General features: G+C 35.8%; 1 protein-coding gene across 8 annotated transcripts in view; it reads left to right on the top strand.

Annotated features, from left to right (window-relative positions):
- GPATCH2 (G-patch domain containing 2) overlaps window positions 1-24403 on the top strand; it is a 198848-nt gene that overhangs the window by 12758 nt on the left and 161687 nt on the right. For 7 of the 8 annotated variants that reach the window (XM_070767946.1, XM_070767947.1, XM_070767948.1 and 4 more), the window contains exons 2-5: window positions 270-989; window positions 6650-6711; window positions 9741-9923; window positions 10388-10467. In XM_070767946.1, the coding sequence (XP_070624047.1) occupies window positions 270-989; window positions 6650-6711; window positions 9741-9923; window positions 10388-10467 (1045 nt within the window). Of the gene's footprint in view, window positions 1-269; window positions 990-6649; window positions 6712-9740; window positions 9924-10387; window positions 10468-10594; window positions 23401-24403 lie in introns of those variants that run through there. The other variant, XM_019976544.2, reaches the window with a different exon arrangement.

The raw sequence follows: 24403 nt of genomic DNA, 5'->3' as shown, positions 1-24403 counted from the left end.
CAATAAAAATATAAAATTACTGAGCTCTTTCATTGTGGGTATTATGCTTACTCTATCTTGAAGTAATTCCTATGTTTAATAAAATAACTTATACAAGAAAAAGCTTAAAAATGAGTCAGAATATTTGGAACTGTATTTTCTTGAATAGAAAAACTAAGTAGCTTTTAAATATTTCTTTGTATTAACTATTAATTCTAGTCAGATTTAGTGTGAATTGTGGTTAACTCTGACTACTTAATTTTTTTTTTCTCTCCTTAAAAAAAACGTAGGCATTTCAGTCGAACCATGGAAGAACTGGTTCATGATCTTGTCTCAGCCTTGGAGGAGAGCTCCGAGCAAGCTCGAGGTGGATTTGCTGAAACAGGAGACCATTCTCGAAGTATCTCTTGCCCTCTGAAACGCCAGGCCAGGAAGCGGAGGGGGAGAAAACGGAGGTCATATAATGTGCATCACCCATGGGAGACCGGTCACTGCTTAAGTGAAGGCTCTGATTCTAGTTTAGAAGAACCAAGCAAGGATTATAGAGAGAACCACAATAATAATAAAAAGGATCACAGTGACTCTGACGACCAAATGTTAGTGGCAAAGCGCAGGCCGTCATCCAACTTGAATAATAATGTTCGAGGGAAAAGACCCCTCTGGCATGAGTCTGATTTTGCCATGGACAGCCTTGGGAACAGGACTCTGCGCAGGAGGCGGAAGGTCAAGCGCATGGCTGTGGACCTCCCGCCGGAGAACCCCAACAAGCGGACGATGACCCAGCCCCTGGAAGGCTGCAGAGATCAGGACATGGACAATGACAACAGAGCTTACCAATATCAAGAGTTTTCCAAGAACAAAGTCAAAAAAAGGAAATTGAAAATAGTTAGACAGGGACCAAAAATCCAAGATGAAGGAGTAGTTTTAGAAAGTGAGGAAATAAGCCAGACCAATAAGGACAAAATGGAATATGAAGAGCAAAAAGTCTCAGATGAACTCATGAGTGAAAGGTGACTTTTCTATTCTCTAAATATAAAAATATGTCTCCAGTGTTTGTGGTTGATTGTGTTTTAGATTTTAATTGATGCTATTTGAAAGTGATTATAAGTTATAATAACAGTAGTGATACTACTGTTTAACCACAGTTGTTTACTTATAATTTATGATGTTTCACACAAAGCAAAATTGCTTGTTTGATTTATACAGAGTCTTTTGATTGTGTCCTAATGACTTAATTTTCAGCTACAAAGAGACAAGGAAGTGGATTTTCAATGGGAAAGAATGCTTTTGAATAACAACGCATTTATAACTCTTAGCATTGCATTTATAATTATGTTTTTGTGTAATTATAGAGCTTTAGCCGTTGGTGCTTTTTAGTGTCATGATCCGTTGGTGTATTCTAATTTCTGAGAACCAAACCTTGATACCACTTCACAGTGTGTGACTAGATATTTTAAGAAGTCTGTAGATTGCTAGGAATTCTGATCACTTATGAACTGTAAAACCCAATATATAGTCCAGAAACTCCTGACCTTGTTTTTACACAAATGGGAGAAGGAGCGATCTTCTGGCAATTAGTCTAATCAGTCCATTCTAGAAAGCAGGTCTATCACAATGAAGAGTTGTTAAGGACTGTTTTGACACCTTCAAAAGGTAAGTGATCACTTTTCTTTTACACAGAACTAATGTTACCTATAGGAATGAGAAAACAGTGACCCTGTTCATCCTTTTAAGTGTATCCTTAAAATCAAATGCAAAACTATGATCAAGAAAAAATATTCTTTAAAAATGGTCTGGAAAGAATATTTGATTTTTAGTTGGTAAGATTGGCATCATTTTAATCATGTGGAGTGTGAGCTATGGATCTCTCTCTCTATATTTATATGTAATTTTTTTCTCTCTTGTAAATGTGGTTACAGATATGAGTAGGACCTACTAAAAGTTTGTAGCATGTACCTTTTATTAAAGGTGGTTTGCTATTTATGTAATTTTTCTAAAAAACTAAAAATTACTTAAAATGTTTTAGGAAGATTGTGAAAACTTTTCTTACCTGCATTTCTTCCAAAAAAGTTGTCATTTTCTACTGGAATGAGAGTTATTTGTATGCTAGTATCGGACCATTGTGGCTGAGGACCATCCAGCTTGACTTGAAAGTAATTATCTTGCTCAGTTGCTGGGAAAGAGGATGTGTGGCATTTGAGGTAAATCCTCAATTCTGGATTATTCCCAGGTTACCTGCTTTCTAGATTGATTGTGGAAGCCCCTCCTTTTATCGATGTCTGCCTTTTATTGACAGTATGCCCTGGACGAGAACTGAGATGAAACTCTTTTATTTCTTTTCATTGTAAAGAGTGAGTATTAGGTTGTAATCAGGCTACCCAGCAGTCATCACTCTACGAGTTTCAAAAAAGGATGTTTTCACTCCTGAATAAATTTTTTTTTTTTTTTCCTTGTATTTTAGACTTACTCATACAACTGTTTCTTATGGTCGCTTAAGAATTAGGTATATATTCCTTCTGTGGGAAGATTTATAGATAAGAATGGAAAGCTTTTCTCTGTGTGTGATTTAGGGCTTCCCTGGTGGCTCAGATGGTAAAGAATCTGCCTGCAGTGCCGGAAACTTGGGTTTGATCTCGGTCAGAAAGATCCCCTGGAGAAGGAAATGGGCAACCTACTCTAGTATTCTTGCCTGGGAAATCTCATAAACAGAGGACCTGGTAGGCTACAGTCCTTGAGGTCACAAATGACTTAACACACATTTGAATAACTACTGTGTAGTGTTCACTCATCCCAAGACAAACCTGATTCTCTCCAGCCTCATAATCTGGGATAGCCACACAAGCATATGGTGATAAAGAAACGTGCTAAGCAGAAGGTACTGGTGATTGGAAGCCTGGTTCAGATATTGGAGGATTTAAGGCAGATCATCCTAGGTAGACGGAATAGCTCATCCAGAGGCGTGGGCTGTGAGGCAAGTGTAATGTATGTGAGCAAGTATATGTAGTTCCTTATTACTGCAATTTGAAGTGGGAACAGAGGCTACAGCGATAAGTGTGCTTTGGAGGCCTGTGAGCTCTGGTAGTGTGAATTTCGTTATAAAAGTAATGAAAAATCAGTGAGGAATTTTTAGCATAATTAGATTTACATTTGATCAGGATCCCTAATCTTGGCCACAGTGTCTTGTTTGGTTTTGGCTGACCTTCAGACCATCCTTGATGGTGATGTGCTCAGTCACTCAGTCGTGTCTGACTCTGCGAACCCATGGAGTTAGCCCACCAGGCTCCTCTGTCCATGGGATTCTCCAGGCAAGAATACTGGAGTGGGTTGCCATGCCCTTCTCCATGGGATCTTCCCAACCCAGGAATCGAACCCAGGTCTCCCACATTGCGGGCAGATTCTTTACCATCTGAGCTACCAGGGAAAACCATGGTGATGATAGTAGAGGAATAAAACCGTGGGAGCAGTTTTAAGAATTGGAATCAGTGAAGGTTGGCTGACTGTACTTTGGGGAAGATAAATGAGAAAGAGAACTCTCAGATGATGCCCAGGTTATCAAGAAGAGAAAATATAGGCAATGAGCAGACTGGGACAGGATTTTAGAGTTGGTGTACATGTATTAAATCAATAAGCATTCATAAGTCTGTTCTCTAAATACTGTGCTATAAAAGTCATACTAAAAAAAAGTGGGAAGAGGTAGCTTTGGGAAATGAGCCATAATGACTATCAGCTGTTGAAAGTGAAAAATGCCTTCTACAGGGGTTCTTTTTCTGATTTGTTAAGCACACTAACAGCCACATGATGCGAGCACTACTAAATATCAGTTAGATGAGATGTAAATAAGAAAGCGTGTTGTTGAGAACACAGGGAAAAACATCTCAAAGCAGGACAAGGATTGTTAAGGACTAATTGCTGGTCTTAGGGAATTCCAATTTTCTTATATGTTTAAGAAGAGCTCCAGGCAGAGAAGAAAGAGACAGGGATACTGCTTGGAGAAAGAACATAAGGATCAGAGATGGAATGGAGAGAATTTAGGTGGGGGCCTATCCATGAAAAGCCTTGAAATCTACATTTAATCCAGTAAATGTGAGGCTGTAATTTAAGAATTTTAGTAGAATACTGTGTTTTACATAGACATGTACATACACGTACATATATGTACCTGTGTGTTTTATAAACTTTCTTTAGACTAGGTCTGGATTTATGGAAAGGTTGCAAAGATAGTACAGAAAGTGTAGTCTGTATACCCTGTTCCCTCACATCCCACGCCCAGTTTCTCCTGTTGTTAGTATCATCCATTTACTTTGATATTAATGCATTTGTCAGAACTAATGAGCCAATGTTGACACATTATCGAAAGTCAGTACTTTATTAGAATTTCTTTGGTTTTTATTTGCTGCCCTTTTTCTGCTCCGGGATCCTGTCCAGGATATTATAATATTAGTCAACCAGTTATGTTTTGAAGAGATGTGTCTGGCTATCTGTAGAATAGATTAGAGGGGCTAAATCTGAATTCAGAGAGATTGGAAAACCATTGTACAAAAAGAAAAGCATATAGGTTCACACACTCCTTTATCTGTAAATCTAAATTCTGAAAGCTGTGAAAAACTAATGAATTTGTGGCCAGACCTAACCTGACCTGTATTTAATGTGGATATTCCTTCATTTAATTGAAAAATATATTAGTATATTTGATTACAAAGTGCTATCCCAGATCTGTTAGGCATTTTAGAATGAACCTTTCTAAAAGTGTAAAAAGTATGAATTTTGAATAATTTTGCCTCAAGGGTTTCAGAAAAAGAATTTAACCCAAGGTATGTACAATAAGGAGAAGGCAATGGCACCCCACTCCAGTACTCTTGCCTGGAAAATCCCATGGACGGAGGAGCCTGGTAGGCTGCAGTCCATGGGGTCGCTAGGAGTCGGACACGACTGAGTGACTTCACTTTCACTTTTCACTTTCATGCATTGGAGAAGGCAATGGCAACCCACTCCAGTGTTCTTGCCTGGAGAATCCCAGGGACAGGGGAGCCTGGTGGGCTGCCGTCTCTGGGGTCACACAGAGTCGGACACGACTGAAGTGACTTAGCAGCAGCAGCAGCATGTACAAGAAGGTCCTTTATAAGTGTTTGTGTTGATGGGGGAAGACAAGAAAGCACTACTCAGTCACAGAGGAAAAAAAAATCTATAGTAGCTTGAACAACTAAATAGCAGAAAGATAATGTTTCTGAAGTGTTTTTATTACTCTAATATCACTATGTATAGAAGAGCATACCTGATTGTAAACAAGAAAATAAGTATGGATGGGATGCTTTTAGAAAGTATTTGCTTCATTAACACATGTGCAATATAGTTGCATACATTCACTTAATTTGAAGAAAGTTAAAAAGGTACTAAATCAGAGGTCCTTAGAAGAATATGCCACCTAAATTCTTAACCTTTTTGTTCATATTTTTTTAAACAAAAACTGAAATATTTTATATTCAGAATTTAGAATTTCATTTGTAATTTTAATCCTGAACTCTCAATTGAAATATTTTAAAACAGATTAATATGATTTTTTTAACTAAGATTACAGAGTTCTTCCTGTTGATGAAAAAACATAATTTAAAAAGCACTTGGGGTGAATTCCTGATCAGTTAGAATTAAGAATTACAGTAAAAAGAGAGTATATGAGAATTTTTTTAAGAACATCACTCAATATTCTTTAAAGACCAGACCCCTTATCATCTGACCTTGTCCTTGTGATTTTTTTAAACTAACTAGATTCTCATATTGGAGAAGGCAATGGCAACCCACCCCAGTACTCTTGCTTGGAAAATCCCATGGATGGAGGAGCCTAGTGGGCTGCAGTCCGTGGGGTCATGAAGAGTTGGACACGACTGAAGTGACTTAGCAGCAGCAGCAGCAGATTCTCATATAAGCATTGCTTCTAGTAAAACTAACAGTGACTGTTTAATTCATGTCAGTGGAATATTTCCTATTGTTTTCATTTATATGTTAAGTTTGACTCTGTCATACGCTCCAACTCTGTTGAAGTAATGAGAACCTGTTGTTTTTTTAATCCTTCCTCCTTAATAATTGTCAGTATTCATTTTCTCTTCACAAAGACCTTAGCTTTGATTTAATGGATTGTTACCATTGTAAACTTCTTTCCTCCTTGCCAAGTAATAGAGTTGTTGGGAATTCCTAGGTAATGTCTTTCAGGAATATCTGCAAATGTGGTTATGAAAAATAATTCCATCCCAGGCCCTTGTATTTATTTCACATGCTGAAGAAAGGCTGAGCTTGCTTTTGACTGAGACTTCCCCATTTTATTGAGCAGTGTTGTTCAGGGCTCAAAGCTGAATTGCGTGGAATAAGAAAGGAGCAGTAAGCATTTGATGAAAGCAGATAATAAAATGCATCAATTGTGTCAGCACCTCGTAGCAGTCACATCTGGCTTGCTGTCAGAGTCCCATTAGATTCCTGTGGTTTTATGTGCCAAAAATAATATGCTCTGTAGTTAATGGAACTGGGATGTTTGCAGTTTGATTAAAAAAAATCATCTTATTTTCTTGCAGATCTTTGTCAAGCTTAAGTTCCATCTCTGAGCTGCCATGTCTCTTTAAAATTTGATGACTGAGAGATCAATTGTTCTTTTGATCTGTTTTTTTCTTTTCCCTTATTTTAGTGATTCCAGCAGTCTCAGCAGCACTGATGCTGGTTTGTTTACCAATGATGAAGGAAGACAAGGTACTGAGATACTATTTTTTTTCTTGCTTTGGGAAAAACGCCTTCATTTTAAAGTTGTGCTTATTACTAATTATTTCGTGAGTTGATGACTTCAATCCATTTACCTTCGTGCAATCCACACACTACTTAGTGGACTGGGATTTACTTCCTTTCCATGCTATGTCTTCATAACCTAAAGTAATTGATTATCTCCAAAAGCTAGTCTGGGGAGCTAATAATGTTAAGGAAGGATTATCTTCCTTGAGAAAGCTTTACATACCTCAGTCTTTTCAATTTTGTCTCTTAGCAAGTTCACAAGACCCTGGTTCTCATTCTCCACATGATTCAATATGTATTTGATTATGTTTAAGCATGAATAAAAGTGGATTTGCAAGTCATTTTTCATTTTTATTCAGCTGTGACATTCATCCTATCCAGTTTGTAAGTAATTAGACCATTTTCATGAATTTAGTATTGTACACTGTTAAACAGTAGTCTTGCAACTTACATCTCTCCCATCTTTGAAATTTCCTGAAGCTTTTCATACTTCAACATGGCATTATTTTGAAACTCCCTGCTTTGGTTAGAAATTACGAAATCCTTAAAAAGGGAACAGGATACATACAAATACAAGTGTTTTCTTCCTTTCTGGAGATCTTTAGAGGAAAGCAGTAACACCTAAGGGGGGAAGAAAAACACAAAATTTATTTTTTTTTAAGTCTAAATAGTTTAATGATGTTATGAAACAAAGAATAAAATAATAGATGCCCCATAGTTTTCTTTCTTAGTCTTTTCCTCCTCTTGGCAATACAGATTAAGTAAATTAAATTATTACTCTTTCTGCTTACTTAAAAGCCATTTGTCCCCGGTAAGTAGATACATAACTGTTTTCAAGACCATAGACTTCGCAGAAACATGTTAGAACCTTAGGGCTGAGAGTAAGCATCACTACCTTAATATACATGAATTTTTGTTAAAATACCTATGTCTACTCGAAGTTATATTATAAACACTGGTTTTGGTAATGAAATGAAATGGGAAAACTTTTAAAAAAAGGACTCTGACAAGCCTCTCAGTCTTTGAGAAGCATTGAATGTCTTCGAATAATCTGCTAGAATTTATTGTGAGCCTCCTATGTTTCACATTACTAAGAGTGTTTTGTTTTGTTTTTACATTGAAGTTCTTATTTTATTCTGAAAACAACCCTACAAGGTCCCCTCCCCATTTCTTTGCTTTTAGACAATGAAACTCAGCCTACTACATTTGAAGTAATTTCCCCATTGTCACAAAATTGTGGAATTCTGTCTGGTCTCTCTGACTTTAGAATCCAAGTTCTTAATCTTTAGCTATTTGATTTCTTTATTAAGAATAAAGTGCATCACATCAAAACTAAGATAACCCCATTTTTCTATGATAATGTTGTCTAATTGGAATTAAGATCTAGGGTAGATGGTTTTAAGTGATTCCCCTTCATTTATTATGTTTTTACCTGATCTGTGAACTTTTAGTATAACTCTCAATGAAAGTACCAATGTATATGTGCTTTGGATTGTGCTTACTTTTTAAAAAATATTTTCTATGGAATCCTCAATTGAAATAAACAGGTGACTTTGATTTCCCAAGTTTTTTATATTTTTCATTCCTTCATAATTTGAAATACAGCATTTCCCATAAAATCACTTTCAATTAAAGTTTAAGGGCATTTTTATGTTTTAAAAACATTTGTAGTAAGAGATTTTGGAAATCAGAAATGTTCTGTAAAGGGAAAAAGTTTACAGCAGTTATGATGACCCTCTTAGGATCTAGAATTAGTAGCTTTTCTAAGAATCATGAAGAAGACTAATGAATCTCAGATCTTATTCAAAATGCTATTTGTCTCTTATTTTTAAAACCATCTGCTTTCTCTCTTTTTTCTTTTTTTGACTGTTTATACATCTTTTTATTATTTCTTAAAAAAAAAAAATCACAAAATACTGTCGATTGACACAGAGGGCATATTTTTCATGCTGAATTTTAAATTGATCATTACTCCATGATTGCACTCAAGGATGTTCCCCAAAGTCAGACTTCCTATGAATAGTGTTCTGTTTTAAAAGTACTTTGCTTGTAGTAGTTCAGTGTAGTTTCTCTGTGAACTCTGTGGTGTTGTCACTTTTCATTTAAAATCAACTTTTTCACAACTATTTCTTAATGAACTTAATCAGATTAATTTCATTTAGTCACATCTGTTCATGATTGTTTCCCCTTTTGCACTCCATACAAATCATGAAATTAAGCTAATTATATACCATTATCAGCTGCAAAGAACAGGTTCTACAATTTTATACTTTTTAATTCCTGGCAGGAGATTAAGGCTTGTTTTTCCTTAATATGGAAAGAGTAGTAACTTAAATGGATTTCCCTACAGTTTTTGCCAAAGAATTAACCAGTGTATTATTGTCTTCACATTTTTAAACTGGTTTTGAAACATAACGTTTTATGTTCTTGTTGATGGAAATTCTTATAATGTTAAAGAAATGTTTAAGTGAAATTGTCATACAGAATAAAAAGTCTTCTTTATAGATTATATCCAGATGAAATACAGGATCCTCAGTTAAATTTGAATTTTAGATGAGTAATTACTTTTCAGTATAAATATGCCCCATTTTGTATTTGGGCTTTTTTCCTGTGGCTCAGTGGTAAAGAATCTGCCAATCTGCCTGCCAGTCGAGACACAAGAGTCTGATTCCTGGGTCAGTAAGATCCCCTTGGAAGAAGGCCAGGTAACCCACTCCAGTATTCTTGCCTGGAGAATCCTATGGACAGAGGAGCTTGGCAGGCTACAGTCCATGGGGTACAAAGAGTCGGACATGACTGAGTGACTGAGCACATTTTACATTTGGACATATATTAAAAATTTATGCAACCACTATATATTTATAGTAAAAATGAGTCATTTATCTGAAATTCTGGTTTAGTTACTGTCTTTTATTTTTTAAATCTAAATCTGACAACTCTGTTTCTTGGGATGATAAAACTGAATCCTTGGGGGATTTCTTGTATTTGCACAGGTGATGATGAGCAGAGCGACTGGTTCTACGAAAAGGAATCAGGGGGAGCTTGTGGCATCACTGGAGTCATTCCATGGTGGGAAAAGGAAGATCCTACTGACCTAGACAAAAATTTGCCTGATCCCGTCTTTGAAAGTATCCTAACGGGTTCTTTCCCCCTTATGTCACATCCGGGAAGAAGAGGTCAGTAGCACTGCCTGACTGGTGGAGAAGAGGGGATCTGTAGTCAGTTAGGAATAGTCATGACAGAGGAGGTGCTAAGTAGAAGTGAAAGACTAGACACAAGATGCTGTGAAGAAACATGGTGACCAGTAATTCAGCTCCCATACTTCTTTGCTTTTATTAAGAAGGTTAACTTGCTTTCTTGCTAGGCCTGTGGTAAAAATGTTGAAATGATAGATAAATTGAGAGGAAAGAGAAGCCCTGGATAATACTCTGACAGTTAAGTAATTGATTGTCATGTGCCGGCTGCCTTAGAACCCTACTAAGCATTGCTTTGGATCTTTTAAGTGTGAATTTCACCTTTTCCTCTCTACTGTTCAATATATTTCTTCCTCCAACTGACTCTGATTTCTGAATTGATAGGATCTTATTCTCTGCTCCAATGATCATAGACTCTCCTTCAACTGAGAACTTTGATTTTCCAGGTTTCCAAGCCAGACTGAGTCGCCTTCATGGAATGCCTTCCAAGAATATTAAAAAATCGGGAGGGACCCCACCTTCAATGGTAGGCATGCTTTCTTGTTTATTTGTCATGTTTGGAAATGTATCCATTTCTGTGGAATAAAAAGCCACATCCTCATCCTTTATTCGTATTCTAATGTTATACTTAAAAATAATCCATTTTTTTGTAGGCTACAAACTGGACCAGTGAGATTCCCCTATAAACCAAATCTTCTAATGCTAATAAATTAGTTACGTTTTGAACATCTGGGGAATGACTTTCGAGGGAACCTGGCTCCTGTCCTCTTCCCCTGGAGGAATATCACTGAAGTGAGAGCCTCTTTGATGAAAGCATGGGGCTGTTTTTGCTGGAGGACTGGTATTCTTCCTTTAGTCAGAAGTGAACCTGATGGGCGAGGCTCTTAGGGATCTAGGTTGGCCCAGGGTGGGTAGAAACTACTGTAAATTTTATATATTTTTCTCTTTTATGATTTTTTTTTACATTGAAACCATATATGTATCACTTGCTTTGCCAAATTGCTCACAAAAGCTAGAGAATTAAAAACTTCCAGATTTCACATCAGTATTCCTTAATGTTTATATTGTGACTGGATAAGAACTCATTTTTACATATCTGACTGTTGTAATTTAAAAACATGATGCATTGACGTTTATGGTTCATTTTTAGAGAAATCGTACATAGCCAACATTATTTAAAATATTTGAATTTTACTCAGGGTATTTTAATAAGGGCTAAGATGAGTCATAGGTAAGGTTGATAATCTACTAGAGTTTGTATTTTGTTCAAGTTTGCATTCTACTTGGATAATCTGCTCTGTATTGAAAACTCATTGTATTTTATAGAATAGTTTTTATTGTACTTGGAAAAAGTCATCTTTAGTTTTAAACTAGTCACGGTGATACCTAGTCTGTGCTAGTGGAATCATTTACTCTTACCTTTTAAACTATCTCCTCTGTCTGATACCTGAAACCAGTTAAAATGATCATTTTGGCTTAGACCATATTGAAATCATGTGAAAGCTGGTATTGCAACCAATACTGTATGACTGAATCATATTGTCATGTTTAAAAGTGAGACCTGCTTACACATCCTTAGAATGGAAAATGTGTGTGTCACTGTGAGTGTCAAAGATACTTGCTTGTGCTCATTTTTACCAAGCAGAAGGGAAAATGTAACATTTCTATTGGTGATATAGATACTATACTACATTCAGACCATTTGAGTTCTTCAAAATGGTTCTATTGAAATGATTACTATTTTTATTAATTTCCAATAATTGATGAAAATTGTGATTCAATACATGTATTTTTATATTATTGTATAGATTCATTGTTAATTCAGCATTTAATGGCTAATTTAAATATGATCATTGGAAAAGAAACTTGAAGTTGACATTTTCTTTCCCTAAAGTTGTTATAGCCTGAAAGATTCCAGCAAATGTATCAAGCAGGAATATGTGACATCTTTTAGATTACTTGTCTAAACCGGAGAGATTAAAAGTGATAAAGTGCGACTTTGAGTCTCTTTACCTTTGCATATTTAAAGCGATATTTTAAAGGTACAATAATGTGGTATTTGGTCATTGTAAGTAACCATTTTTGTGCTATGTCCTTTGGAGTGAAACTTCGTGATTTTTTTTTTTTTTCCTGAATTACACAAATGCTTTTATTTTATTTTGTATAATGACTGTCTTTTAGACCTGAATAAGTCACTTTAAAACCTTGGCCTATGAACTTTGCCTTACCAATCATGAATCTAGATGAATGCTCTCTAGTTCTTGGTTCAGTTTTACCTATTTTTATATTTGGTTCACTGCTTGCTTGAGCATAGCTGGGATTTGTAGCCCATTTTCTAGGCTTATTGCAATCTCACTGTGGTATTTTATAGAAGCTATTACAACTGATAGGCTAGCTTCATGGTATTGATGATACATGGCTTAACCATAGTAAAAGCTGCCTTTCGTCTCTCAATTGTAAAAAGGTGATTAAGTTTCACTTGATGGAGATATACTATATATGTGTGTTTATCATGAAACTAGTGCATTAGGCCATAAACTGTTTTTCTGGTCCATGTTTTTTGTATTCAAAATTTTATTGAAGACAATGAGCTCCTTCCAGTTTTCTTTCTTTCAATTCTGAATTGTCCTTGTTTGGATTTTTAAGTACTGTAATCTTTTTTTTTTTTTTCAATAAAATATCTGACTTGGGCAAGAAAGGTAAGAGTTCCAGTTTGTGCTGATATTTTTAAATTCCTGTGCTAAGTTTTCTTTCGTTGTTGTTGCTTGTACTGTCCACATTACGTGTAACAATCTAGTGTTAAAAATCATAACCTTACAAAACAGTCATTTTAAACGGTAGCTGTAACATCCAGTAGTAAGAAATGAAATTTGATTGCTTAGACTGTCACTTGGAAAGCCAGATTGCCTTACAGAGAAATGAGTTTCCCGAGCAAAGCTAGACACATGTAGCTGCAAACCCATTAAATGGAATGGCAGCAAGGGGTTTCTTAAACAGATGGGTGATGACTACACAAATATAATGTTCTCTGAGAGAAATGACAGAAGGAGAATCTCTACTGAAATATTAATGTAAACATTTTTGGAGAAAAACTTCCAATCAGATTCTATTATTCACCATAGTAGTGTTCTGTACACTTCACTGAATTAGTGAATGCTGAAGCACTGCTCCTCAGGTAAACCGCAGGGTAGGTTCCTGTGCACTTAGGTCGTGACATCATGCAATCGATACATAACCTTATGTGTACGTTTGGGTTTTAAAACACCTTACTTGATATATATTATTGATCTGTTAACATTGAACTCATGACCAACAGCCTTATAAGTCACGCCTGAGCATAGCTTATCTAATACGTGTATTTTCTCCATAAGGCACATGCCCGCCTTCTTGTGCTTAGGAACAGTAGACAGCACTGCCACAGTATGGCTGGGGACCGCTTAAGATAGGGAATCACCAAAAAAAGCACAAAAAGGTGGAAAATGTGCCCATAAGTAAACCACAAAGACGACACTTGTTGACAGTGTTAGAGCTGAAACAAGAAAGCAGATTGTTGCCTTACTTGACCTCAGTGGGGAATGCACTTGTGCCTCAAATGATTCACATTTTTTTCACTGCTTTACTCATGCCTCTGAATGACCATGAAAGCACTGTGTAAGCGTTGACTTAGGGGTTACAAATAAATTTTAGTAAATACGCACAGTTGCCTATGTAGGACCTATAATTAAATAGGGGTGAGCATTGACTCTAGCTGGTTTTGTAAAAGAGCAGAGTGGTACTGCCTAATATAAAGTTTACAGACTTTGAAGTCAGATATTGGTAAATCCCCACCCGGGTTCTTCTTTTTGCTTGTAATTACAATTTGAATCTTATTTCCTCTTTCTGTTAAAGAGAGACAATGATTACTTTGCAGAAGTGTTATCAGGATTAAATGCGATTATGTTCCCCTAATGGGCCCAGTACCATCTCTGTTACAGAGTATTTATGAAATAAATGATCATCACACTTATTAGATATATGAAACACAGAAGCTCATGATGTAGAGAACATTTGTATCATAGGTTCAAGTACAGGATTTTAGACTTTAAAACTTACCTGTTCATATTTTAGATATAATATCCCTTCATATTTAATATTTAAAATGCTTTAGATTACAGCCTTTTTATGTTTCTTTTATACCTGATTCATATTTGAGCCAGTCTTTGTCTTTAATGTGGTCTATGCAGAATAATTTTGAATGAATTTTAGATTGACAGACACTGCATTAAATCTTAAAACTCAACTGCAAACTAAAAAGATTGTTTTAAGCTTCTTTTCTCCATTCCCCCCTTCCTCCTACCACAATTATTAAGCTATTAATATTTATTTGTAGAAAGACCAGTACTGGTCAGGAGATTTTGGTCCAGAGTTATCTGATTCTTAAAAGTAATTTTCTCCATGTGCATGAAGGGAATCCAGACAAAGTCCTGAGAATTTAATGCTGAGAGGAATTAACTGTTGCTGTCTTCTGTTCGAATAAGGCACTAATTTATTGAAGCCTAGCTCACCAGCCTCTTATATTCACCTCTTTTAGGAGAATTAAGCAAACAATAATTCCAAGGAATACCCTTTGGCCGTTATCCAAGAGATTTAGCTTGAATCTCTTGTATTTTCAGAATTTGTGCATCAAGTATAATTCAGAATAATAATCTTGAGAATAATGATCTATCCCAGAATCAGTTTTGGGATACCACTGTATTTGCAAAGTGAATCTGATTAACTTGAGTTAAGCATAGCATTTAAGTTAGATAGCATGTGCTATCCCTAAGCATCATAATTAATCAGTGCATTATGCAGGTGAAAGATCTTTATGTTCTTTTTTTGAAAAGGGATGGTCTTTCTACAATGTTACATTTATCTAAATTAGCATTCAAATTGAGTAGTCTGTTGAAAGATCAGAAAATAAATGGCTCCATTTAAAATACAGTACCCAATATCCAACATAAATATTACATAAAGAATTGTACATAAGGGTTCTATCTTAAGATTTTATAATTATTTCAGTCCATTTTTTTGTATGGCTGTAAAGAGAAAGTGTGATGGTGGTGGTGGTTATTTTGTCAAATGAATCTGATTTTACTGACTTTATTTAATATACATTGATGAAGTTTAAATATTTGAAAAAATGTGAACATCAGTCCTTTACCTAAATTGTCATGCTATACAAGTAAGCATACTGCTTATAATCAACAATGTAGTAGCTTATATCTCTTCAGACACTTGAGTCAATTCATTCTGTAAGAGAAAAAGAATATTATGTTTTTTCTTCATTTATGAAGTCATAGACGACAGGATTTCATGAGTGGCATATTGATAATGTTACTGTAATGATTTACTCTATATGTCTTACACAACTGTTGTTTTATTGTTTCTTAGGATGCTAGAGTAGGAATATTTAGTCTGATTTATAGCCTTTTATAACGGGAGGGCCATTTTAAATGGACTTGGTTTAAATAAGGAAACTACATAAACTTTCTTTTAGCCTAGTCTGAGATTTTATGATAGAAACAGACCTAAAATGATTTTTAAAAACATTCCCAGCATTTGTCCTCAACTGTAATTTGACCATGTGTTAGTTATCTATTTTTTTCAATGGAATTTGATAATTAAATGCTTAATTATAATCTATGAATTGATACTCATTTGTGTCTTTAAAGAATTTTTGGATACCTTACAGAATATAAAAAGAATAGATATTTAGAATTTTTATATTTTAAATATAAATTACATCATGTATATTCTAATCTATCACTATGTATGATAATAATTTAGTTTTTATCTGATCTTGAAGATTTCACCCTAGAAACTGATATTTTTTTCTTAGAATTTCTTTTGAGATAAAGTAGGTTTTGTATCATAGAAAAGTGACTGCTTAATAGATGTATAACAAATATTTCTTTTACAGAAGACTTTTTAACAGTATCTCTTGTTTGAATTAAAATTCTCTATTTTGGTGTGATTATTCACAACTTTATATTTCATGTCATGTAAATTTAATATCCTTGGTTGGTATTTGAAAATATGAATTTAACAATTTTTATTCTCTTCCATGAAAAGTAGTATTCATATTAGTATTAATATTTACTTTTATTATATTACACTTTACTGGTATATATATATATGTATATATATACATAAATTCAAATAATGCAGGTATATAGTAATGCATTCATTCATTCAACAAATATTTGAATGCTTATTCTGTTCTCCATATTTAATCTTAAAATTCCTTTAGAAAAAATTGCATAAGCATATGTTCAGTCTTGGTATTTTACTGTTATCAAATGTGGCTACTTACACATTTTCCCCCCATATATTTAAAGTACTTATGCCTCCTTCTCCAACAACTTATTACTAGAATTGCCTTGACTTCGTATATTGTTGTTTTGGTTTGTAATACCTCAGAAGCCTGGAACTCGGCAAAGCAAATGTTAGCAGTGAATGCAAGCACTTAGGATGATGCTTACTATATGCCAGACATTTTCCCACATTCTATTTATTTATTGTAATTCATTTAATTCTAAGAAAATCCCTATAATAGGTCAATGTTTACGATTTACACATTTAACTTTTCCGTTAGTAAGCCAAATTTAACGCAGTCTGGAAGTTTATTCGTCATGTTACTAATAAATAAAAATAGATTATCTTCACAAAAAAAAATCTTCCTTTCTAACAAAATCCTGTTCAAAGTGTGAGTTAGTTTGAAATCTTTGCAGTATTCTGTGCTATCTTGAATAGTGAGCGCAATCAAGGTGTGTGCCATAGTAAAAGTAATAATTGAGATGTTTTACTGCTTCCAGCAGACGAATCACTGGACCCACATCCTCTGTTCTGATCCTTCTCACTATTTCTCTGGTAGTTTATGATACGTTCTTCTTGATCTTTTGCATCATCCATTTCAGGTCTACTTCCTTGCTCTTTGTTTCAGGTGGTTCTCCCTACATGCCTTCCAAGGTTCCTCAGCATCTCTCCAGCCATAAACAGGGTGCCTAGTAGCTCTCACATTTCTTCTTCAGTTCAGCTATGATAATATCCTTTCTATTTCTCTTATTCCTTTCCTTCCTCTAATGGAGCTTGGCAAAGTTCTGGGTGGACTTCACACAGGAGGAATATCTGCAAGTATGAGTTGGATCTCACTAACTTATTGGAGATGGAATTGGCAGACAGAAAAGTGTGGATGGGCAAGGTGTAAGTTTGAAACAGCATGGAATATTCAGGAAATTGAATCCAGAGTTGCTAAAGTACAAGTACTTGTGTTGAGTATGTCATAGACAGGATTTGGTTAGCAAGGTAGACAGGAGTTAGATCATTTCAGACTTTGTGGTCCATGGGAATGTGTGTGAACTGATGTAATCTCTGAGGAATTAAGGCAGGCAGTTTTGTCCTGTTGCATGGGCAGTGGTATAGAGTGTACATTGTCTGATTACAGGTTAAGACTGTATTAGGAGTCTAAAGCTGTCTGCCTGCTTTCCCAGTAGGTGGGATCCACACACAGTAGGCTAAACCCTTTATTTTACCAGACTTGATATTCTGATTGACCTTTGGATAGTATCCATTCATTCAACAAACATTTATGGAGCCTCTACTATATGCAAGATACTCTTCTAAGCCTTGGGTTTACACTGGTGAACAAGGCAGACAAGGTTCCCTGAAGCTTATATTTTAGTAAGTAAAAATAAACTTGATTGGGGAGGAGGATGAGTAAGTAAAAATGGCTGTGAAGAAAAAGATCCCCTGGAGGAGCAAATGGCAACCCACTCCAGTATTCTTGCCTGGGAAATCCTAGCGACAGAGGAGCCTGGTAGGCCACAGTCCATGGAGCTGCAAAGAGCTGGACATGACTTAGTGATTAAACAATAACAGTGTAATAGTGAACCACAGGATGTGCAGGTGATTAGAGAGAATATGATTCCCAGGCTGGAGTAAATGTTCAGTTAAGTTCAGTCATTCAGTCATGTCTGACTCTTTGCGACCCCATGGACTGCAGCATACCAGGCTTCCCTGTCCATCACCAACTCCCGGAGCTTGCTCAAACTCATGTCCATTGAGTGAATCTACAGCCTTGATCAATTAGTGCCTTTCTTCTCGTTGCTTTTATTAACAATATGGGAAAAGAAACGGGATTCTCACACTTGTTCATTCAGGAAGTTCGGTTATGTCCTGGACATCTCTCCTGATTCCAGTCCAGATTGACCACTGGTTTTAAATGTCACTGAAGGTGGGCCTGCAGGTAGCAAAAGGACACTTTTATTTATAAAGTACAGTATTAATTCTGATGCTTTTGAATATTTGTTTTGTATTTTTACTTAAAAAAGTTTGCAAGTGTCAAATATTTATATAGCATTCTGGTCTTCCTGTTTAGATTAAATCATAATGTTTGGATATGTAATATTTTAATATTATATAGTCATTCTGCTTGTATGGCTACTTGAATATTGTGCAGGGCAACTAGTCTTTTTATTATATTTCTAAAGATCATGAAATGCCGTGCTTTCTTCTTTTTCATTTTCTTTACTTTGGTGCTTGCATACAAATTCAGTTTCAGATCATTCACATTTATTAATAAAGAAATGGCTTAAGATTGATTTTTTTTTTTAAGGAAATTATTTTGGACTTTTTAATGATTCTTCTTAAAAGTATTGGATTGAAAACACTTGAGATTTTTTTTAAATACTTCTTTTAAGATGTTGCTTAACATTAAAAAATTTTTTTCTTTTCTTTTGTATCCTAAAAAGCTTTGCAATATGTTGTAAAGTGCTCTTTTAAGAAATTAAAACTGCTGATTGGTAACTATTGGACTCCATAAATGAAGATTAAGGACCCATTTCCTTGTTGCTCCTTTTTTTTTTTTTTTTATGTATGGCCTGATTTTTATTGAGAAAAATCTTGCACTAAGATACGTGCATAGGTAATATAAATGTATAGTTTACAGAATAACCAAAAATCAAACCTTATTCTCAACAGCTGCCTTCAGAAACAGGATTTTCTAATTCCTCTGTGTATCTCAAACTTCTAATATTAAAGATTTCCACATGCATATGTATTCCTAAACAATATGTCAGCTTTTCCTGTTTCAGTTCTTTATGTAAGTTGTATCACATTGATTGTCCTTTTGTGAGACATATATTTTTAGTGACGAATAGTTGAATCGAGTATTAGTTTCATGTGTACAGCAAAGCAATTCAATTATATGTGTACATTTTTAAAGGTTATTTTCCATTATAGGTAATTACAAGATACTTAATGTAGTTTCCTCTGCTATACAGTCAATCCTTGTTTCTTATCTATTTTATGTATGGTATTTTGTATCTGTTAATTCTGTACTCTGAATTTATCTCCACCACCTCCCTTTTTTCCCTTTAGTAAACCATAAGTTGGTTTTCTGTGTCTGTTTTTGTATAGAGATTCACTTACATTATTTTTTACATTCCATTCCTTGTTGCTCTTTAAAATTGTGACATTGTCAGAGTTTCCAATTTTTTTCTTGCTTTCCTTTTTTTTTTGAATCAAAATCAGGGAAACAGAAATGCTGCAAACACTTCACTTTCTTCAAAGCTTCTACTCTGGTTTTCTGCCTTTTATGTTGCTGATAGAATTATTTTGATGGTCTATAAAACTCAGCTTTCTAATTTGCCTTCAGATATGTCAAGTATCTAATAGCAGAAAAGTTCAAAATCAATGATGGGTAGAACACTTCCAAATAATATTTAACAAGTGCTTTCTATATTGAAGTCACCTGCAAATCCTCCAACTGAAGGTCAATTTGAACAACTGAGAATTCACTCAGAAGTCTTAGAAATAAAAGGGGTCCCTATGCTATAGTCAGCCAATGATAACCAGATATTTTTTACATGTCATCCAGTCCTGTTTGGATTCTGACAAACAAGAGACCATTGCCAACAGGTATATATACTTTAAGCCAATAAAACTTGTAAAATGTTTGTTGCTGTTAAATCACAAGTGTCTAAAATATTTACCAGCACCTTAATAGAGGAATAAACTAAAAGTTTAATGATGTCTTTGTGTACCAAGAAGTGATGACTTATGCCCCTCACAGTATAGCATCTTCCTCTTAGAACTTCATATTTAAACCTGATCTTTGTTTATAACAGTTCACCATCATAGTAATATTCAATGGCGTGTCATAGTAATATTCTTGGCCTTTTTGAAGTCTCTCAGATGTGTATAGATTTTGAAGTATATAGTATAGATTTTAAAGTGTATAGATCCCTGGGTTGGGAAGATCCCCTGGAGGAGGGCATGGCAGCCCACTCCAGTATTCTTGCCTGGAGAATCCCCATGGACAGAGGTGCCTGGCAGGTTGCAGTCCATGGGGTCGCAAAGGGTCGGACACAACAGAGTGATTAAGCACAGCACACAGCAGCAGACTAGAAATGTTTCTTTTAAAACTACATAATCCTGAAAATAAAATTATTACTTAGATATTATGTCATCCCTTTTAGTTTACATATATCTGACACATTCTTCTAATTTTTTGATCTTTAAAACAAGAATGTTTTAAAGAAGTATAATATATCATTTATTGGATGAAAAAGTAAGTGTATGTTACCTCTCACTCAGAAACTTGACGTCTTGCTTACTTGTGTTTTCAGCCATAGACTTCTTCGTTCAGTTCTACGCACATGTAATGAAAGCATGTGGTGTCTTCACTGTGGGGAAATAAGATATGTCTTTGTCCCCCAGTAGCTTGCAGTTTGGTTGGTGAAAATTAATTGGGACATGGAGAGAGAGAGAGAGAAGAGAGACCTATTTGCTACGGGATGCACTGATCCTGTTATTTTTCATTCTTCAATTGCACTGCTCCTAAGTTGTTTTTCATTGTTCAACTAATATTTTAGTTTTATGTGTTATCTTTGTTTTCCTCCACTCTTTCCACATCTAGACATGTCTGTATCTCACTCCTTTCCTTGTCTATATTTTTAGCCCTTTCTTTCCAGTTTTCATCTATCAGTGCCCTATCGTAGTTACTCATAAGCTTACATTTTGACAGTACCTTAGTCTCCTTCCTGGGCTTTCTTCCAGTTTTCCTCCCTCTAATCCATATGACATGTGACTCCATGTAAACATTTTAAAACATGGCTAGACCCTAGCCAAAAAAATAGTTTTTACCCCCTTTATCATCAAAGTCAGGTTTGTAATTCTGACTTTCCCTGTTCACCTATGACCTATAGATAACACTTCACTCTTTTCCAGATGGTACTAGGTCATAGCATCCCTACCTCTCCCTCAACCTGCCCTTACTGAGCCATGTTCATTCTTTCTATACTTTTGCTCACAATAGTGCACCCGTCTTCTTTCTGTTAGATTCATGTTCTGCAAGGAATAGTTCAGGCTCGATACCTTTTCTTCAAAACCTTCTCTAGCTCATCACACTTCAATGATCACTCCGTCTTCTGAAACACCATTCTTTCATTCATTCACTGGTGACCTTTCTATTTTACACTGTTACTCATCTTCATGGGGCTTCCCTGGTGACTCATTGGTAAAGAATCTGCCTGTCAATGTAGGAGATGCAGGAGACACAGATTGTATTCTTGCCTGGAAAATTCCATGGCTACAGTTCGTGAGGTCGCAGAGTCGGGCACGATTTTGCAGCTAAACAATTCATCTTATGTTTGCATTGTATCCCAAGCACATAGCACCCCAGTGACAGGAGTCCAGCTCCTAGCCCACAACATGCGCTTAATGATATTTTAAATGTTGATAGGGTCTACTGGGTATTTCCTTATACTTTTTAGGGAGTTTTCCACCACTACAACCCTTTGTCCAATTGCTAGTACAACCTTAAGTAACATCTTTTCCTACCAATGTTAGTATCTAAGTTCTTCGGGGTTTTTTTATTTTTTATTTTTTAAAAAATATTGGCCATGCCGCACAGCTTTTGAGATCTTAGTTCCCAGGCTGGGGATTGAATTCAGGCCCTTGGCAGGGAAAGCACCCTGCCCTCACCACTGGACCTCCAGGGAACTCCTTCATTGTTTTTAATTTGTCCTTTTATGCACTTCATGATGTGATGCAGGTAAGATTCCATCTGCAGGGCACTAAAAAGCTGCTTGGATGCCCCGTGTACAGATGCTCACCTTTTGGTTAGGGGATCCTTAAATGTTGTTATCCATAGTGATTTCCTTTGGATGTGCTGCGCTCATTCATTCAGCCATATCTGACTCTTTGCAGCCCTCTGGACTGTAGCCTACCAAGCTTCTCTGTCCATGGAATTCTCCAAGCAAGAATACTGGAGTGGGTTGTCATTTCCTCCTCCAGGCAATCCTCCTGACACAGGGATCAAACCCGTGTCTCTGGCCTCTCCTGCACTGCAGGCAGATTCTTTACCACTGAACCACCTGTGAAGCCCAATAATCTCCTAATAAGTAATCTCCTGTCTCAAGCAGGGTAGGATGTTGGGGGCTGGGGAGTGGGGTGGGCTCGTGTTTGACTCCACTCACCAGCATTCTGATTACAAAGCAGAAGCCTGGGCACTTTGTCTACAGACTTTCACTGAATTCTCTTAATTCTATTAAAGATATGTCAGTGGCCCTTTCTTTCACATCATCTTACCATACATTTTGTGCTTCAGTTGGGATCTAGGGAAGGGGTGGTGGGGTGGTAATGTTCTGTGACTGATTGGCCAAGGACTGGGACCAAGAATCAACTTTAAAAAATAGGTTTTTGAGCAATTCCCTATTTAAGAGATATCTGGAGCCTCCAATTTCTGAAACTTTCTGGAACCTGTTGCTTCAGTCCATTTACTTTCTTGCCACCCGCTCCCTACCCCATTGCTGGAGAATGTTGAGTGGTCAGCTGCGCGATCGTTTTGTTTTCTTCTTCTGTGATTTTGTGAACACAGATTGCCTGGTGGTATCTTCTTTCCTGTCTCCTTTGTCCTTGTGAAGTTACACCTTTTTTATTCCATACTGTCGTTTTAGTGGGGCTTTGAGAGGGAGCTGAAATGTATGATTCGTGGGTGGGTTATGTTTATTGGTAAATGCTACCTAGTATTTTCTTTTGACTTTGTTTTTTTAATAGTAATAGATTCACAGGTTTTAAGAGACAAATATCACAGGAAGTGCCCTATATCCAATTCTTCCCATACCCATCTATACAAATACAGCATCAGTTAATCTGCACTGTGATTTTTAAACTTTAAAAAAAAGTCTAAGAGATTATAAATTATACCTATTTTTATTCTTTTGTTTGGCTGCATAATGTTTCATTTTAGTATATTATTAAATAATTCTGCTTTTATTTTGTGTAACTAATATGAAAGGACAGAGATATTTGATTACTGTTAATTATATTAGCTAACATTTATTGAGTTTTTGTTTGCCAGGTGGTATTCCAATCTATGTGTGTTAATTTATTTAATGTTCAAAAAAAAAAAAGCCTATTGAGATAAATATTCTCCTCTCCACTTTATCAGCCAAGAACAGGGGCAAATGGCTTACATGACTTATTCAGGGTCACTGCTTGTAATTGTTCATGTCAGAATTTAAACTCTGGCCCTGTGACCCACTCCTCAAAGACTTAGCCATCAAGCTATGCCTCTTCCCCTTGAAGGGTAAAAATATTTCCAATTAATTTTTAATTTGTAAAAAATTGACAGGCCTAATGGCCCACTGAAATAATACATCTTAGTTATGTATAGTTTGGTCAATCTAGTGAATATATTGGGTACGTAATTACTCTGTGTTTAGTTGATCAAGTTAAATCTACTGAATTGGATATATGTTGTATTTTTCAATGTAATAATTTTCATCATGTAACTATGCTGTCCATGTCTCTTATCAACTCTTCTGTTTTTTTCTCTCCTTTCCTTTGGTACCTGTTGATTTAACTTACTAGGCCCTTGCTGACATTTATATCTTTTCTTTCTCATCATCAGTTAGGTTCTTCATATCCAAAAAGGTGAGTGACAGCAATAAATATTTAAATAGGATGGAATATTTTGTAAAGAGCATCTTTACAAACCCCAGCATCCTGTGATTTAAGTATTACTGTAATTTCATTGTATGGACTCAAGTGATTTTCAAAGAATTAGCTTCATCATGAAGGATCAGAGCCAGGTCTTCTGAACGCTGATCTTCTTACACATGAAAATTATCAGAAGTCACACTCTTTTCTGTCTGTTTAGCCGGACCTGTAGTGATTTAGCTTTTTTGAGTGTTAGCTTTTGATCCCATGAGACCTGACACTTGAATTTCTTGTCAGCTTGAAAAGGTGGTCTATTTCAAAATTTGATTGGGCTTCCCTGGTGGCTCAGCTGGTACAGAATCCGTCTGCAATACAGGAAACCTGGGTTTGATCCCTGGGTTGAGAAGATCCCCTGGAGAAGGGAACAGCTACACACTCCAGTATTCTGGCCTGTATAGAATTCCATGGGCTGTATAGTCCATGGGATCGCAAAGATC

This window comes from Bos indicus, chromosome 16 (assembly GCF_029378745.1).
Source record: "Bos indicus isolate NIAB-ARS_2022 breed Sahiwal x Tharparkar chromosome 16, NIAB-ARS_B.indTharparkar_mat_pri_1.0, whole genome shotgun sequence".
Taxonomy (NCBI): domain Eukaryota; kingdom Metazoa; phylum Chordata; class Mammalia; order Artiodactyla; family Bovidae; genus Bos; species Bos indicus.
The sequence above is the reverse complement of the archived record's forward strand: the minus strand, read 5'-3'. Positions and strand labels throughout refer to the sequence as shown.